The sequence below is a fragment of the Portunus trituberculatus genome, chromosome 41 (assembly GCF_017591435.1).
Source record: "Portunus trituberculatus isolate SZX2019 chromosome 41, ASM1759143v1, whole genome shotgun sequence".
NCBI classification, from domain to species: Eukaryota; Metazoa; Arthropoda; class Malacostraca; order Decapoda; family Portunidae; genus Portunus; species Portunus trituberculatus.
In genome coordinates, this window is record NC_059295.1 from 41,892,649 (window position 1) to 41,908,271 (window position 15,623).

The window sequence follows — 15,623 nt, forward strand, 5'->3', positions numbered from 1 at the left end:
ACTCATGCCATGAGGATAACCTGGACTCCGTAGCACTGAGTGATAGTGAATTTCATTAGTACAGCCAACCCTCGGCTATCGCGACTTCAGCTATTGCGTTTTATTGCTATCACGCACCCATGAAAAGCTGCTAAAATTTCATTATCGCGACCTCAGATGCCTGCTATCGCGCGCCCAGCCATGACGTCATGAGGTATCTGAGCGCTCATTGGCCAAAACCAATACCAGAATTTTGGCCGATTCCGATACCGATACCGATACCACCTAATTGGGCAGATACCGATACTACTATCGATACCGATACCACCGATACCAATACTACTACTTATAGTGACTACTGCACTGGACACCAGGATGAGTTGGTGGACGGCGATCGTTATCAGATGGGAGGCTTTGTTTTGGGGGATGCTGTAAGTCCTTCTGAGAACGTTTGTGAAATAGGAGCAATTCTAGAAGGTTTTTGAAGCCATTTGCAAAGGTAAATTACTCAGTAATCAATATCTTATATCGAATATATCACTAAGTAGTAAATTCCTTTTAGGTATCGTAAGTATCGGCATAAAATAAGCCGATACCGATACCCAAAAAATGGGCCGATACCGCCGATTCTGATACCGATACCGATGCATCGGTACATCTCTAGTAAATACAATGAGCTGATGTAAATTTTTTTTATGTTCTAACCTTGACATGTTTTAATTGGTACCAATGGATTATACAGTAATTTAGAAAGAAGTAAAAATGAGGGATATTAGGAGTAAAATTTGTGGTTGCGGTACCAGTAACAATTTTCACCATTAGTTGTTCAATTCGCCATCGCGTGGCTTATAGCGCGGCTATTTCGGCCCCAATTGGGCGCGATAGCCAAGGGTTAAGTGTAATTCACTATCACTCAGTGCCACAGAGTCCAGGTTATCCTCATGGCATGAACGTATATGAATACTATGATATGATATCCATTGTAGCAGGCAAGATAGGAGTGGAAACCTAAATTTAATATCGTAGTGAAAGACAACACGCCAGGCGAAAAGGGTCACAAGAAGAAGAAGCGGCCGAGTTGCCATGAGTCTCGGCCTCCTCTACTGTGGCGGATCTCATCTCTGCTTTATTTTTTGGTATTCCATGTAAGATTTCACTTTATGCATTATAAAACAATCCTTTCTTGGGAGCAAGGTTTGTAAAAAGCTAATAGAAATGTTGTTTTGTGAACATAAATGCATATATAAGACAGTAACACCACCTCCAGAGGTGGTGTTCCCAGCAACCTTAAGAGGGGTTTACACCTGGCAATTTTCGGGAGGCAATACTGCCGAAACGTGCTGCCGACAACTCCGGCTGGATGCTCTCAGGAACAAGTACGTTCACACTACTGGGGAGATGTTGCCGGAAGCATCAGCTGGCAGGACGTAACAAACCAACAAGATGGCTCTCCGCAAGAACTTTTTTGGTCCTGATTCTTCCTCCAGCAATGAAGAGGCAGCAATGGCTGTTCTTTTTTTACACGAATTGACGATGGCAGGAAAAAGGAAACATCTGTGGATGTGCTCGTGGCTGAAAAGACGGGAAACGAAGAGTGTGTACCGTACTCTTCTGGCCGATATAATGTTTGGAGGAGAGACAGAAGGGGAAAAGCAGGAAGAGGAGAATTGACTTGAGTAAAGAGGAATAATGACTTGAGAGGATATATACATAGAGGAGGTACAGTACTCTCAATCATTCATCCCTTTCACTGGTAAACTCTGGAACTCCCTCCCTACATCTGTATTTCCAAATTCCTACAACTATAAATAAAAAAAAAAAAAAAAAAAATTGTCTTCTTTTAAGAGGGAGGTATCGAGGCATTTGCTCCCCCTAATTCTGGCTGCCGGTTTTGGCACTTTTTGCAGTTTTTAGAGAGCCAGCACTCAAGTGAGCCTTTTCTAACTTTCTTTTTTTTTTGCCCTTGGCTGGCCCTCTTCCCTGCGTATAAAAAAAAAAAAGTACACAGAGGGACTGGCAGAGGTTTTAAGCATCACAATTAGGACCAATGGGAGGGAGAAAAGGAGCATCATAGTAGCATATGTGCCACCAAAGACTAATATATGGAAGCTTGATGTACATAAAGAAATGCAAAGGGAAGTGCTAAATTGCCTGGACATATGTTCAGGAAGGACAAAAGAGGACTACTTGAGGGAGATCTAAACTGCAAACATGTAAATTGTGAAGAGATACATGCTGGACATTGGGGGGAAGAAGTGTTGCAACTGGCAATGTAAACACATTGGACCATTATTTTTAATGCAGTGTATTTAGATATTAAAAAGGTTTTCAACAAAGTACCACATAGAAGACTCCTATGGAAAATGAAAATAAAACATATTGGAGGAGTACAGGGAAGTATCTTAAACTGGATGATGAACTACTTGACAGAAAGGGAAATGCACAAAACATCAATTTGGAGCATAGTTATTAGTGGTGTATCACAGGGTTTAGTGCCAGCACCAATTATATTCTAAGTATATAGGTATTAACATTATACAAGAGGGTTTAAGTAGCTACATAAATTTGTTTGCAAATGATGCAAAATTCTTGAGACTTATAAAGAATAACAAGGACTGTATGAAATTGCAGAAAGATATTGACACGATCTAAGAATGGAGCCAAAAGTGGAAGTTGGAATTTAATGCCAGAAAATGCCTTGTGATGGAAATAGGTAAAAGTATTAGAAGACTAATATATATATATATATATATATATATATATATATATATATATATATATATATATATATATATATATATATATATATACAATAGGCCTTCAAACAGTATACAGTTTAGTTAAGTAATCATGTTCACTTTATGCACTTTTCACATTACACGATCCCTTCAGGAACATATCCGATGCATAAATCAAGAAATCCCTGTAAACTGTTTGGAAAAGATAGATAGACAAGATCTGGTATGACAGATGGAGGATGGAGATGGATGAACAAGAGGACACTCCAAGGTCATGAAAAGTAAGTGTTTGAGGAACATTAAAAAGTTTAGTTTTCCACATAGGATGGTGGACATCCAGAATTGATTGAGTGAAGAGATTGTAGCAGCAAAACATGTGCATTAATTTAAGGAAAAGTTGGATAAAAGTAGATATGGAGACAGGTCATTATAAGCCCCCACTTAAACCCTGCAATGTTCAAGTAGGTAAATACAACTAGATAAACACGCACATACTTACATGGGTCTGTAAAGATGTCTGAAGATAACATAGGCAGCTACCACGCCCAACAGTAAGATAATGAGTACCACAACAAGACCATAAAGCACAGGTACAAGGTAATGTTCTGTGTAAAAGAATTATTAAGGTGAATTAGTTACATATCTATGTGTGTATGTGTATACATATATTGCAATGAAGGGAGGCTTTTATATGCAAGAATTATGAGAAACCTATTACACTAGTGGGTCCACTGGCACAGGGAGGTGAGACATCTAGTCACCATGTGGTTGATCATGGGCTGCTGTGTATGAAAAGTTTCTCTTCCTCACTTAATTTTATCCCCTTCCAGTTTTTTCCTTTTAAAATTCTACCACAGGACTGTAGGATTGTTTGGTTTCCCATTATAGTCTCTGTTGTGAGATGTTTATTATTTTGCCCACGAGGAATGTGGCAATTAGACTGTCCTTTGAGTATTTATGATGAGTGAGTAAAGGCGAGAGAGACTGGAGTGTGGTTTCCTGCTCTCCCTCCTTTCCTCCTTGCCATATAAAAGGGAGTGTGGTGCTATTGTTACTCAGGCACTTGGAGGAGACAGACATGCAAGGCTTTGTGGTACTGTGAGGAGAGTTTATATATATATATATATATATATATATATATATATATATATATATATATATATATATATATATATATATATATATATATATATATATATATTAAGTCTTCCTTATATGGTACTTTCCTATCTGGTAAATTCACAGATATGGTGTTTGGTAATTACTACCCTCAATTCTATTTACGTTAAGAAAAATTCACAGATACGGTATCCACTGGGGTTTGTTTACACCATTATATCGTAGCGCCACCACGCTGTACCGCCACCACAACAATCTGTCTCTTCCCACGTTTCCCACAGAATACAAGTGAAATCCTTACGCCGTGTTTTTTGTGGATACAGGGGATCCTTGCAATACGACGGGATTAGGGTGGTGTTTCATTATTCGAATCAGCGTTAATTCGAATTGTGAAGAAATTTTTCCCATAGGATAGGGACCAACCTCCAGCCTAGATCCCCTAAAACATCACTATAGCCTTTAAAAAACACTAACCTAGACTAAATCAGTACTTCACTTATATCTAACTTTTTTTTATTAAACACATTAGGGTGCTGAACAGTACATTTTTGGAAATAAAAACACTTGCATGATGCAGCGGTCTAGCGGTACTTGTCCCTGGTCTTCCAAATTATTGATACTGTTGATCTAGAGACACCCATTTGCAGTGCAACGACACTGTGAACTATACCTGCCTCACACTTTCTCATAAGCTCAAACTAATCTTTGAAAGGCAAGAAATTGTGCTTCTTAGGGCTGGGGAACGCCAGCTGGGGCAAGAGTGGCACAGATTAAGCGATGCACGGGCCCAGGCAAGGCTGCCACTCAAAATTTTCATTTCTCCCTACCACTCACGTGCTTTTCCTCCTACTTTCACCTATCACTCGTGCACTTTTTCCCCTATTGTCACCTACGCCAATCCTAAAATTCCTTTTTGTACAACAGTACATGCATATATTATTGTCAAATTAAACATATTTATACTTTTTGCAGTTTTATTCTTTACTACAAAAGAAATAAAAAAAAAAAACTTTCTGGTATCGAAAAATTTACTTTTCTTTGATATATTATCATGTCAGACTGGATGATGTATGCGGGAATAAGCGATCGACTCTCATCCTAATGGAGCACCTCGCCACATTGCACCACACTCCCACATGTTGCGTCAGATATATATATATATATATATATATATATATATATATATATATATATATATATATATATATATATATATATATATATATATATATTTAATCCATATTTCATAAACTAATGGGTGTCCAGACAAATATTTAGTGTTTGAAATAAAAATAAAAAAATTCCCTACATATTGTCAATAAACTCTAGTTTCCTTGCAAATTGCTATTTTCCCTGTAAGCATCCCCTACCCCCTACATTAGACTAAAATCACCTACTGTAGGGATTTCCCCTATGAGTGGCAGCCTTGGCACAGGGTAGTGTTGGTTTACACTTCTGCCTGGCGGGCTGGCGGCAAATTTGGGCTGTCGGCGGATTTCACCAGGTGGGTGGCGCGCGAGATATGAATGTCAAATTGGCGAGTCAGTCGGTCGAACCTTGAGGATTGGGTATTAATTAACTGAGTTCAAATTGGCCATAATTTGAACTGCGAACGGTTGAATCATGAGGATCCCCTACATGATTCAGTAAGGGCTGAAATTCCTACTGTCCCGTAGCCTCGGGAGGGACATCATCTGATAGAATACCTTACCACAAATTGAAATTACCGTATACCATACCCATTATAACATGTAATAATAGGGAATGCGTTCCAGCACGTCAAAGGTCACCCCTACAGAAATTAAAATACATGAAAATAGTCATATAAAAAAAAGTACTGTGCAAAAGAAATAAACAGAAAATGTTTTTACAGGTAACTCTTAATTTGCGCGTGTTTAATTTACGCATTTTTGTTTATATCTGACTGAAAAAAATATTATAATTAATTAAAATTGTGCGACCAGTTTGCTTATACACGATTTGGACCACATCCTGCATCCCCCTATTATCTATTGTTTCTAATGAGAATTACAAGTTTGTTTTACGCAAACCTTGAAATATGTGATGTTTCTTGGAACGCATCTATCGTGTAAATCAAGAGTTACTTGTATTTACCTTTCACTCACCATGTATTCTATCAGATGATATCCCTCCCGAGGCTAAGGGACAGTAAGGATTTCAGCCTTTACTCATCTTCCACTGAGTGGGCAGACAAGGATAAGACGTCGTTGTCTGCACTGTCGAAAGCAGATGTGGAAAGGCCAGCTGTAACAGGGTTGGCACGTTTCACTGATTTTAAGAAAGAGGATATGGAGAAAGGGCCAACTATAGAACCATCAGCAGCGGATGTGGAAGGCCCAGTTGTAGCAGGGTCAGCAGGTGTGACAGGGACGGCATGTTTGACTGGCTTGAAGAACAAGTAGATGGAGGACTGTTTGATTTTCTTGTTTTTTCATCATAGATTTCTTGATAAATCTTGACACTTTTCTCTACGTCATGAGCCACTTTGCTACTCCTGGCAGGATTTGGGTCACATTCCTTCTGGGTTTCTCTAAGAGTTTTGATGTCCAGGCCACGCACAGGTTCTTCTTCCTTGTCTCCCTCTTTTTCTGCCTCCTGTGATGCCTTGTCTTGCTCTATAAGTTCATCATTTGAGAGAGGTTCAGCATGGCTTTCCAAAAGATCTTGAACATCATCATCATAAACTTCATCGAAGCCAGTCCTATGGCATAGATTTACTATGTCATTTCTGAACACACTGATGTCGCCTTCAGCGAAGCCTGGGTAGTCATGCGCGCATTCTGGCCATACTTTATTCCACGCCAAGTTCATGGTAGACATCTTCACTTCGTCCCAAGATGACTTGATGTTATCTAAGGCGTGCTTGATGTTATATGACTTCCATCATTCTCTGTTAGTGGGCTTGCCAGGCCCATCTGTGCCCTTTATCAGTTGCTGCTTGGTTCGCCACAGGAAATAGGCTTTAAATGTTTGCCATAATTATTATGAATATATTTGTGCGTACAATAGACCCTTTAATATTCCATTTATTCATCTAATTAGTAATGCATGTGAGTAATATGTAATGCAGTATTAAAAAAAAAAAAAAAAAAGCAGGGAGGGAAAGAGATAACAGGCTCCAAGGGTGGTCAAGTTAAAGTCAGTACTGTGAGTGGCGGGGAGGTGTGGTGTGAATCACGTCATCATCCCTGCTCCCCCCCCCCCCGCTGGGCCCTCTCGGATGACATAAGCGGATACCACATCTGTGAATTTTTCTTACCGTATATCAAGTCGAGGGCAGTAATTTATGAATACCGTAACTGTGAATTTACCGGATAAAGGATTAACTGTATATATATATATATATATATATATATATATATATATATATATATATATATATATATATATATATATATATATATACACTGCTTACTCCAATTTTTCGAGTTCAAATTTTGCGATACTACAATTTTGTGACCAAGGACCAAAAATTGCCATTTTTCAAATTTCCCCATCTTGCTCCTTTCTCCCGGTATTGCAAGTGGTGGCGGGAGAGAGAACGTTCGCGCAAATTATATATTACTGTATTAGTATATAGGCAATATTTTATTAATTTATTCATATTTATCATATTATACTATATTATTATCATATTTATATTATATTTATCATAGTTTGGTGGTTCTTGGCTAGTTTTCATAAAAATCTGGCGGTAATTCAACGAAGCTCATCTGGCAACACTGCCCCGCTCCCTCCCGCCTTCCATTTGTTTACGGACACCTCCACAGAGTTCTCTCTGCAAATTTGGAGGAATCCTTGTGCTCGACTTTGTGCGACATGGCGCCACCAACCAAGAAAAACATTAGGCTAACTTTGGAGCAGAAGATGAAGATAATTAAGATTAAAAGAGACGGAAAAAGGAACTGTGATATTTCCAGAGAGTTTGGTGTGGGAGAATCAACTGTGAGAATGGTGCTTAAAAACAGTGAGAAAATTGAAAAAGCTGTAAAAACCTATGGTGGAGAGATTTTTTATTCTCGTAGCCATTGTACAAACACTGTGATCATTCATATGGAAAGATACCTGGCTCAATATATATGTGATATAAATATGGGCAAAATATTGAAAAATTAGGCGACCATGGACGAGGGTCCACCATATTCAATTTTTCCCATAGGAATAATACTTTCAATTTTGCGATTTCCAAATTTGCGACTCACAATGCCGCCCCATTTCTCGCAAAATTGGAGTAGGCACTGTGTGTATATATATATATATATATATATATATATATATATATATATATATATATATATATATATACACACACACACACACACACACACACACACACACACACACACACACACACAGGGAACTCTTGATTTACGCGTGTTTAATTTACATGTTTTTGTTAACCCTTTCCCGGCGGAGGATCTATATATAGACGTTTCGAAAACGGGACTTTTTGTCGGATCGTCTATACTATATAGACGCTTGTTCTTATTTTACTGCATTAAGTTGTAGCATCGTCTATATATAGACGATTCCTTACAAATAACAAAATTCATAAAATAACTAATTATTTGGCATCTTAACTACCTAAACACTGGTCAAAATGACCTATCAAGGCCGGTCACTGCTTGTGCTTTCTTGATGGTAGATGTGCTACGCACCGAAGCTAATACTGGAAATTTTTGCCTTATTTACTCTTTTTTTTATCGTTAGCCTATCATGTCTAAGAGAAAGAACTGTACCACACGCCAGCAACATTGCCTAAAAGTGAATAGTATAAAACAAGTACGTATGTGAAAAAATACGAAGAAAAATGGAAGTAAATTACATACATCCAGGTCACAGGTTCTGGACGTGAATAACTAAAACATTCAAACAAGCATATTGACACATATTATCACTAATGAAACACAAGTAACACTTACACATAGATTCAATTGTTTGTTCAGTTTTGTGGCAGAGTCTACATATGGATGTCACTTCTTCAGTTTTGCTGCAGAGTCTATATATAGATTCAATTGTTTGTTCAGTTTTGCAGTAGAGTCTATATATAAATGTCAATCAGGAGTAACCATTTGCTGGGAAACTATATATAGACGTATGGATAAAAGTCGGTAGTGTCTATATATCAGGGGTATTCAATTAAAAGTCACTGAGGTCCAGTTCTTAAAATTTCCCCCAAGTAAAAGGTCCGAACGGAAGTCCAGCTTGTGTCTTATAGCCGTTCCCTATGTCGACATTTTCATATGGATTCAACCTCCTTACTGAGGTCCACGAGACAGTTTTTGGGTCGGAAGCCGGTGAATATAAGAGGCTGAGTAAGACAGTCTGGCAACGTTGGCAGCACGCTCGAACGCTCTCCACCCCCGCTCTCACCCCCACCCCCACACTATACACTGCCCGCGTGTCGCCTGCTGGCTGCCACCGTCCACCACCTCGTCACCATGGTGAAAGGTGCATGCCACCCAGATACCCACCACGCCCTTTGGTCATACCTGCCACCCTGCATATTAGCTTGACCTTCCTACTGCAGGAAATTGAGAGTGTTCACGCTCTCACTGGCCTGTTGACACCCGCCAGCGTTGCACGGCGCCCCGCCACCCGCCACACCCTCCCTCCCCGCTGTCACCCGGCCGCAGATTGGTCACGGGTCCGGACAGAACCATCGCTCGGTCCGGATCCGGACCGGGGTCCGCCATTTGATGATGCCTGCTATATATAGACGATTTTTTATTTTATAGTTCGCTCATCTGCCTTCCCGCCGGGAAGGGGTTAATACGTGACCGAAAAAAAAATATTATAATTAATCAAATTTGCGCGATCAGTTTGCTTACACACGATTTGGACCACATCCCGCATCTCCCCTATTATCTATTATTTCTTATAAGAATTACAAGTTTGTCTTTCGCGAATTTTTAAATAAATACATGATGCCTCTTGGAACGCATCTATGGTGTAAATCGAGTTACCTGTGTGCGTATATATATATATATATATATATATATATATATATATATATATATATATATATATATATATATATATATATACAGGTAACTCGATTTACATGATAGATGCGTTCCAAGAGGCATCATGTATTTCAAAATTTGCGTCAGACAAACTTGTAATTCTTATAAGAAATAATAGATAATAGGGGATATATATATATATATATATATATATATATATATATATATATATATATATATATATATATACACACACACACACACACACACACACACACACACACACACACACACACACACACACCTAACCCTCCGTTATACAGTGGAAACTCAATACTCGAACATCTAAATAGTCAAACTTTTCAATAGTTGAACGCAAAAGTTTGACTTAATACTTGAAAAAATACCTATTAGTTGAACGTCCATCCACATGGCTGCAAAGGGTCTCTCTCTTTCTACTCTCCACCCCACGCACGGTGACGCACCTAGTACTTCCATTTTAGGGTAAAATACCCTAAACTACGGTATTTGGACCCTTATTAGGGTAGTGTTTAGGGTAATGCATAAACTACGGTAATTTTAGGGTAATCTGCCGTCCTATGGATAGGTGTGCTTGGAATGGTGCTAATCTGGTGGCAGACTGGTTCTCTTTCATGTTCGATTCATGTACACAATCATCCCCGTGACTTGTATCATCCCTTCACCCCCCCATCCCATCCCCTTTCTCCCCAGTCTCCACTCACCCATCTACTACGCGTACACGTTTTGGACCTTCGGACGGTTAGATCACAGTTCACACAGTCAGTCATTTGCGATGACGAGTCCACACAGAGCAGCCGCAGTAGTGGCTGTAGTGTGTAGTCCTGTGTGTGTGTTTGGGGGTGGGGGGGGGCCAATATTTAAACTTATGTATGATAAGGGTGCATTAATCAACAATTAATGGGCAATCTAGGGTAAAACACTCGAATCTAGGGTAAAATCGACAAAAATCTAGGGTAAGATTTCATCAACTCTGGAAGCACTGGACGCACCCCCCAACCGCAGCCAGTTTATCCTTTGCTGTCGTAAGAATAATATTGTCCTGCGTTTTCTCCGCACTTTATTTATTTATTTTATTTATTTATTTATTTTTTTTGCATTTAGAAGCTTACAATGGCACCGAAGAGGCTTGTTAGTAGTGAGAATAACCCTACAAGAAAGAATGTAGTGACAACCATCGAAAGGAAAAAGGAGATTATTGATAAATACGAGAAAGGAGGGAGAATAACTGATCTTGCAGCTGAGTACTGTATGGCTAAATCTACAGTAGCCACAATACTGAAAAAGACAGATCATTAAAAGAGCTGATGTGGCGATTGGTGTGGGCAATTTAAGCGAAGAAATGGAAAAATTGTTGATAGGATAAACCAAAGGAGCGACAATGATTTCACGGTGTCCGATTCTGCCATGTTGCGGGGAAACAACTTTTGAATGAAAGTGGTATCAGAAGGGCTTTGGAATTCACAGTGTCTACAATACTAGAGAGTGAAAAAAGTGATGTTCTTTGCTCTGATGTGGATATAGGAGGTTCAACCACTGAGGGGGAGGACATTCCACCACCACTATCAGCAACTCCTATTGTATGTATTTTATGTTTTTGCAAAAAAAATACACAAATTAGATAACTTTGTGAACATTTTGATTGATTGAGAGAGAGAGAGAGAGAGAGAGAGAGAGAGAGAGAGATACAAGGGGCCCGTTTTCTATCGCTAGCCAAGACTGCTGGACTCGATCAGACGCAAGGCCACATACACCGATGATACCACCTCATTCAACCTGTGATATTTTGGTAACCATAGCATCTAGAGACTTCTGGTTTATTGCATTGCAAAGAGAAAAAGTTGCTTGAGAGCAGAACACCATTTGTGCTTACTCATTTATTGAATTTCCAAGTGTAATCAGTACGTGAATACTGTGTGTGTGTGTGTGTGTGTGTGTGTGTGTGTGTACATAAATATATATATATATATATATATATATATATATATATATATATATATATATATATATATATATATATATATATATATATATATATATATATACAGTCGCTCACAAAACTATCGGTGCATAGGGGTCCGATAGCTATGGACGTATTCGATCAGGTTTTCTGGGGAGGGTTGGTATGCCTGTATGTTGCTGGTTTGGAAGAATCGAACCGGCGGACTGTTGTTTCGAAACGTCGGGAGTGAGACTTACAGTATTAACTAAAGACGGCGTCACACTAGCACTTTTCCGTCTTCTTTTTCTGTCAATTTTCTGACGACTGTATATATATGTATATATATATATATATATATATATATATATATATATATATATATATATATATATATATATATATATATATATATATATATATATATATATATATATATATATATATATATATATATATATATATATATATATATATATATATATAACCACCTGAACTCTTGACTCTACAATGGATAAAATGGAAAGCCTTGTGGAAATGTGGTACATAAGTTTTGTATGTGATACAATGATGCGCCCTTTGTTTATATTCCACAGGTTGCCGGTTAGTGTCTTTCCCGTTTCACTCTCTCTCTCTTCATAAATTCAAGATCATCAACATTATAAAGTTACGTACATACATACATTAGTGTACATTATAATGACTTAAATTAAACTACCTAAATATTTAACTTCATAATTTTTACTTTCATTAAACCTTTCACTGTACTATGATGCACTCTCGCTTTGTTTACTCTCAATGGTAGTTCAAGTCAGGGGTTAAACTTGTCATAATTGATTCGCTTAACAAAGTTTTGCTTAACGAAGGGTTTTTTCGGAACGTAACCCCTTCGTTAAGCGGGGGTTGCCAGTATATCAATTAGGACTAATAGGAGGGAAAAGAGGAAAATCAAAGTTACATATCTGCCACAAAGACTAATACATAGAAACTTGAGGTTCACAAGGTAATGCAAAATGAAGTGTTGAGGTGCTTGGACAAAATGCTAAGCACCAGCAAAGAAGTACTAGTTGTGGGGGGATCTAAATTGCAAACTTCTTAATTGGGAGGAAATGGGACTGGATGATTGGGGGTAAGAAGTGGTACAACTGGCAATGGTAAACAAAATGAACCAATAGGCGAAGGTATAGGTGGGAAGAAGAACCATCAGTGTTGGATGTGATATTCACAAAAAAAAAAAAAAAAAAGCTTTCCCTACCTATCAAACAACATAGCCCAATGGGAAAAATGATCACACAGTCCTAGAAGTTAAATTGGAGGATCAGGGAGGATGAGGGACACAAACAAGGAAGATAGAATCACGCCAAGACAAATTTTGAAGGATTAAGCAAATATTTTGGTAGTATGAATTTGGAAAAAACTATGCAAGGCAAGACAGTTCAAGAGAAGTATGAAAATCTGAAACATTAAGGTGCATAAACAGATAATTAGCAAATTATTAGAAAAGGTGGATGTAAAAAAAAAACAATAGGACCAGATAGAGTGTCAGGATGGACACTGAGAGAATGCAGAGAACATCTGTTAGACCCAATTAAGGATATTACAGCTCATTAACAGAAGGGAAAGTACCAAGGGAATGGAAAAGAGCAAATATAGACCCAATATACAAAAGAGGAAAAAGATCTGAGCCCTTGAATTATAGACCTGTGTCACTGATTAGTGTTATGGGAAAGTTCTGTGAAATTGGGATTAAAGAAAATGGCTAAAATGAAAGTCAATAAATAAATAATCATTTAGAAAAGGAAGATCATATGTAATAAATCTACAAGTTTCTATACATGGGTAACAGATGAGTTCCAAGGGGGAGATGGATGGATGGACTCAGTATATTTAGATATCAAAAAGGCTTTTGACAGAGTACCACATAGAAGACTCCTATGGAAAATAGAACATATGGGAGGAGTACAGGGAAGTATCTGAAGCTGGATGAGGGACTACTTAACAGAAAGAGAAAAGAGTACAGTGTTGAAAGACACCCTATCAAGTTGGAGTACAGTAATCAATGATTACTGTACTCCAGCACTGATCCCATCAAGGGGTCAATGCTGGCACCAATAATGTTTCAAATATATATTAGCGATATACAAGAGAATCTGAGTAGTAACATAAATTTGTTTGCCAATGATGCAAAACTATTGAAAGTAATAAGGTACAATGAGGATTGTATGGTATTGCAGAGAGATATTGATAAGATTTTGGGAATGGAACCAGAAGTAGAAATTAGAATTTAATACCACAAATGTCATGTGATGGAAATGGGTAAAAGTAACAGAAGACCCACATGGGAATACAAAATGGGAGAAGAGGTTATAATAAAAAAAAAAAGGAAGAGAAGGATCTGGGAGTGATTGTGCAAGACACCCTGACCCCAGAATGGCACATAAATATGTTATTTGCTTCAACATATAAGACACTAACAAATATCAGGATGGCATTTTACTACATGGACAAGAATATGATGAAAACTGTTGTAACGCTGATGATAAGACCTAGACTTGAATATGCAGCAGTATTTAGGTCACCACATATGCAAAAGGATATCAGGAAACTAGAAAGAATCCAAAGGATAGCTACAAATATGGTGTCAGAAATAAAGGACTTTCTGTATGAAGATACACCAAAGGAAATGGAGCTAACAACTTTGAAGGATAGAGAGATCTGATAACAAAATAGTGAACAGTATGGAAAAGATAGATTGACAAGACTTAGTATCACTGACTGAAGATGGAGAAAGACAGAAAAGTGAACATTCTAAGATCAGAAAAAGTCAATGTTTGAGAGCAGTTACATTAAAAAGTTGTTTTCCCACATAGGACAATGTACATCTGGAACAGCATGAATCAGATTGTAACTGCAGAAAGTGTGCACAAATTTAAGAAAAATTTGGATGAAATTAGATTTGGAGACAGGTCACTATTAGTCCTGTTCGAACCCTGTAATATACAACTAGGTAAATACAACTAGATAAACACACACATACACACATATGCATATGCATGTGCTTTATATTTCACATCCCATGTTATTAAATGAACTTTATAAAAAATTGGAAGAGATTATGACACACATACTACTTATTAGTAAAGTATCTGCCAAATTATGAAAAAGTGATTCAGAGAATAAGAGATTATTGAAAACTCCAAAATTCCTTCACTGCAGTTACAAAACTTTTTTTTTTTCATGTTTCATGACTTGAGTTTACCATATTCAAGGGTTGTTATGCTCTATTTTACCACCTATAGACATGCAAACATGGTAACATGCCTTTGATTCATACATTCACTCTCATACTCTCATACTTTTCTGTGAAGTTAATATTTGCATTTACTTACAAGAAGACTTACGTGTAGTATGTATTTCGACAGTGTTTGATTCTGCAGAGTGATTTTTTGTATAAATTAAAACAAAAAACTTGTAGCATTGATTTGAATCCAAGCTGGAAAAGGTCTTAAATGTTCCACAGTCTGATTGAGTTGGCTTTACTTCTCCTGAAAGTAGTAAACATCACATCTTATGACAAGAAACTATTCCTCAAAAATAATGAATGAAATGAAATAATAAAATGATAAATTGCTAACAATAATAGTAATAGTGATAATAATAATAATAATAATAATAATAATAATAATAATAATAATAGTAATAATAGTGATAATACTACTAATATTAATAGTAATTATGATGATGATGATGATAATAAAAATAATAATAATAATAATAATAATGATGATAAGAATATACAATAGCTATGCATACACACACACA

The 15,623-nt window shown here is 37.4% G+C and overlaps 1 protein-coding gene across 4 annotated transcripts in view; it reads right to left on the minus strand.

The window, feature by feature from the left end:
• The window catches only part of LOC123516455 (receptor-type tyrosine-protein phosphatase C-like), a 173,339-nt gene that overhangs the window by 110,162 nt on the left and 47,554 nt on the right, over positions 1–15,623 (minus strand). For 2 of the 4 annotated variants that reach the window (XM_045275755.1, XM_045275754.1), the window contains exons 10-11: positions 15,203–15,346; positions 3,217–3,322 (exon numbers count right to left, since the gene is read on the minus strand). In XM_045275755.1, coding sequence (XP_045131690.1) covers positions 3,217–3,322; positions 15,203–15,346 — 250 coding nt within the window. The remainder of the gene's footprint in view (positions 1–3,216; positions 3,323–15,202; positions 15,347–15,623) is intronic. The other 2 variants (XM_045275757.1, XM_045275756.1) reach the window with 1 other exon arrangement.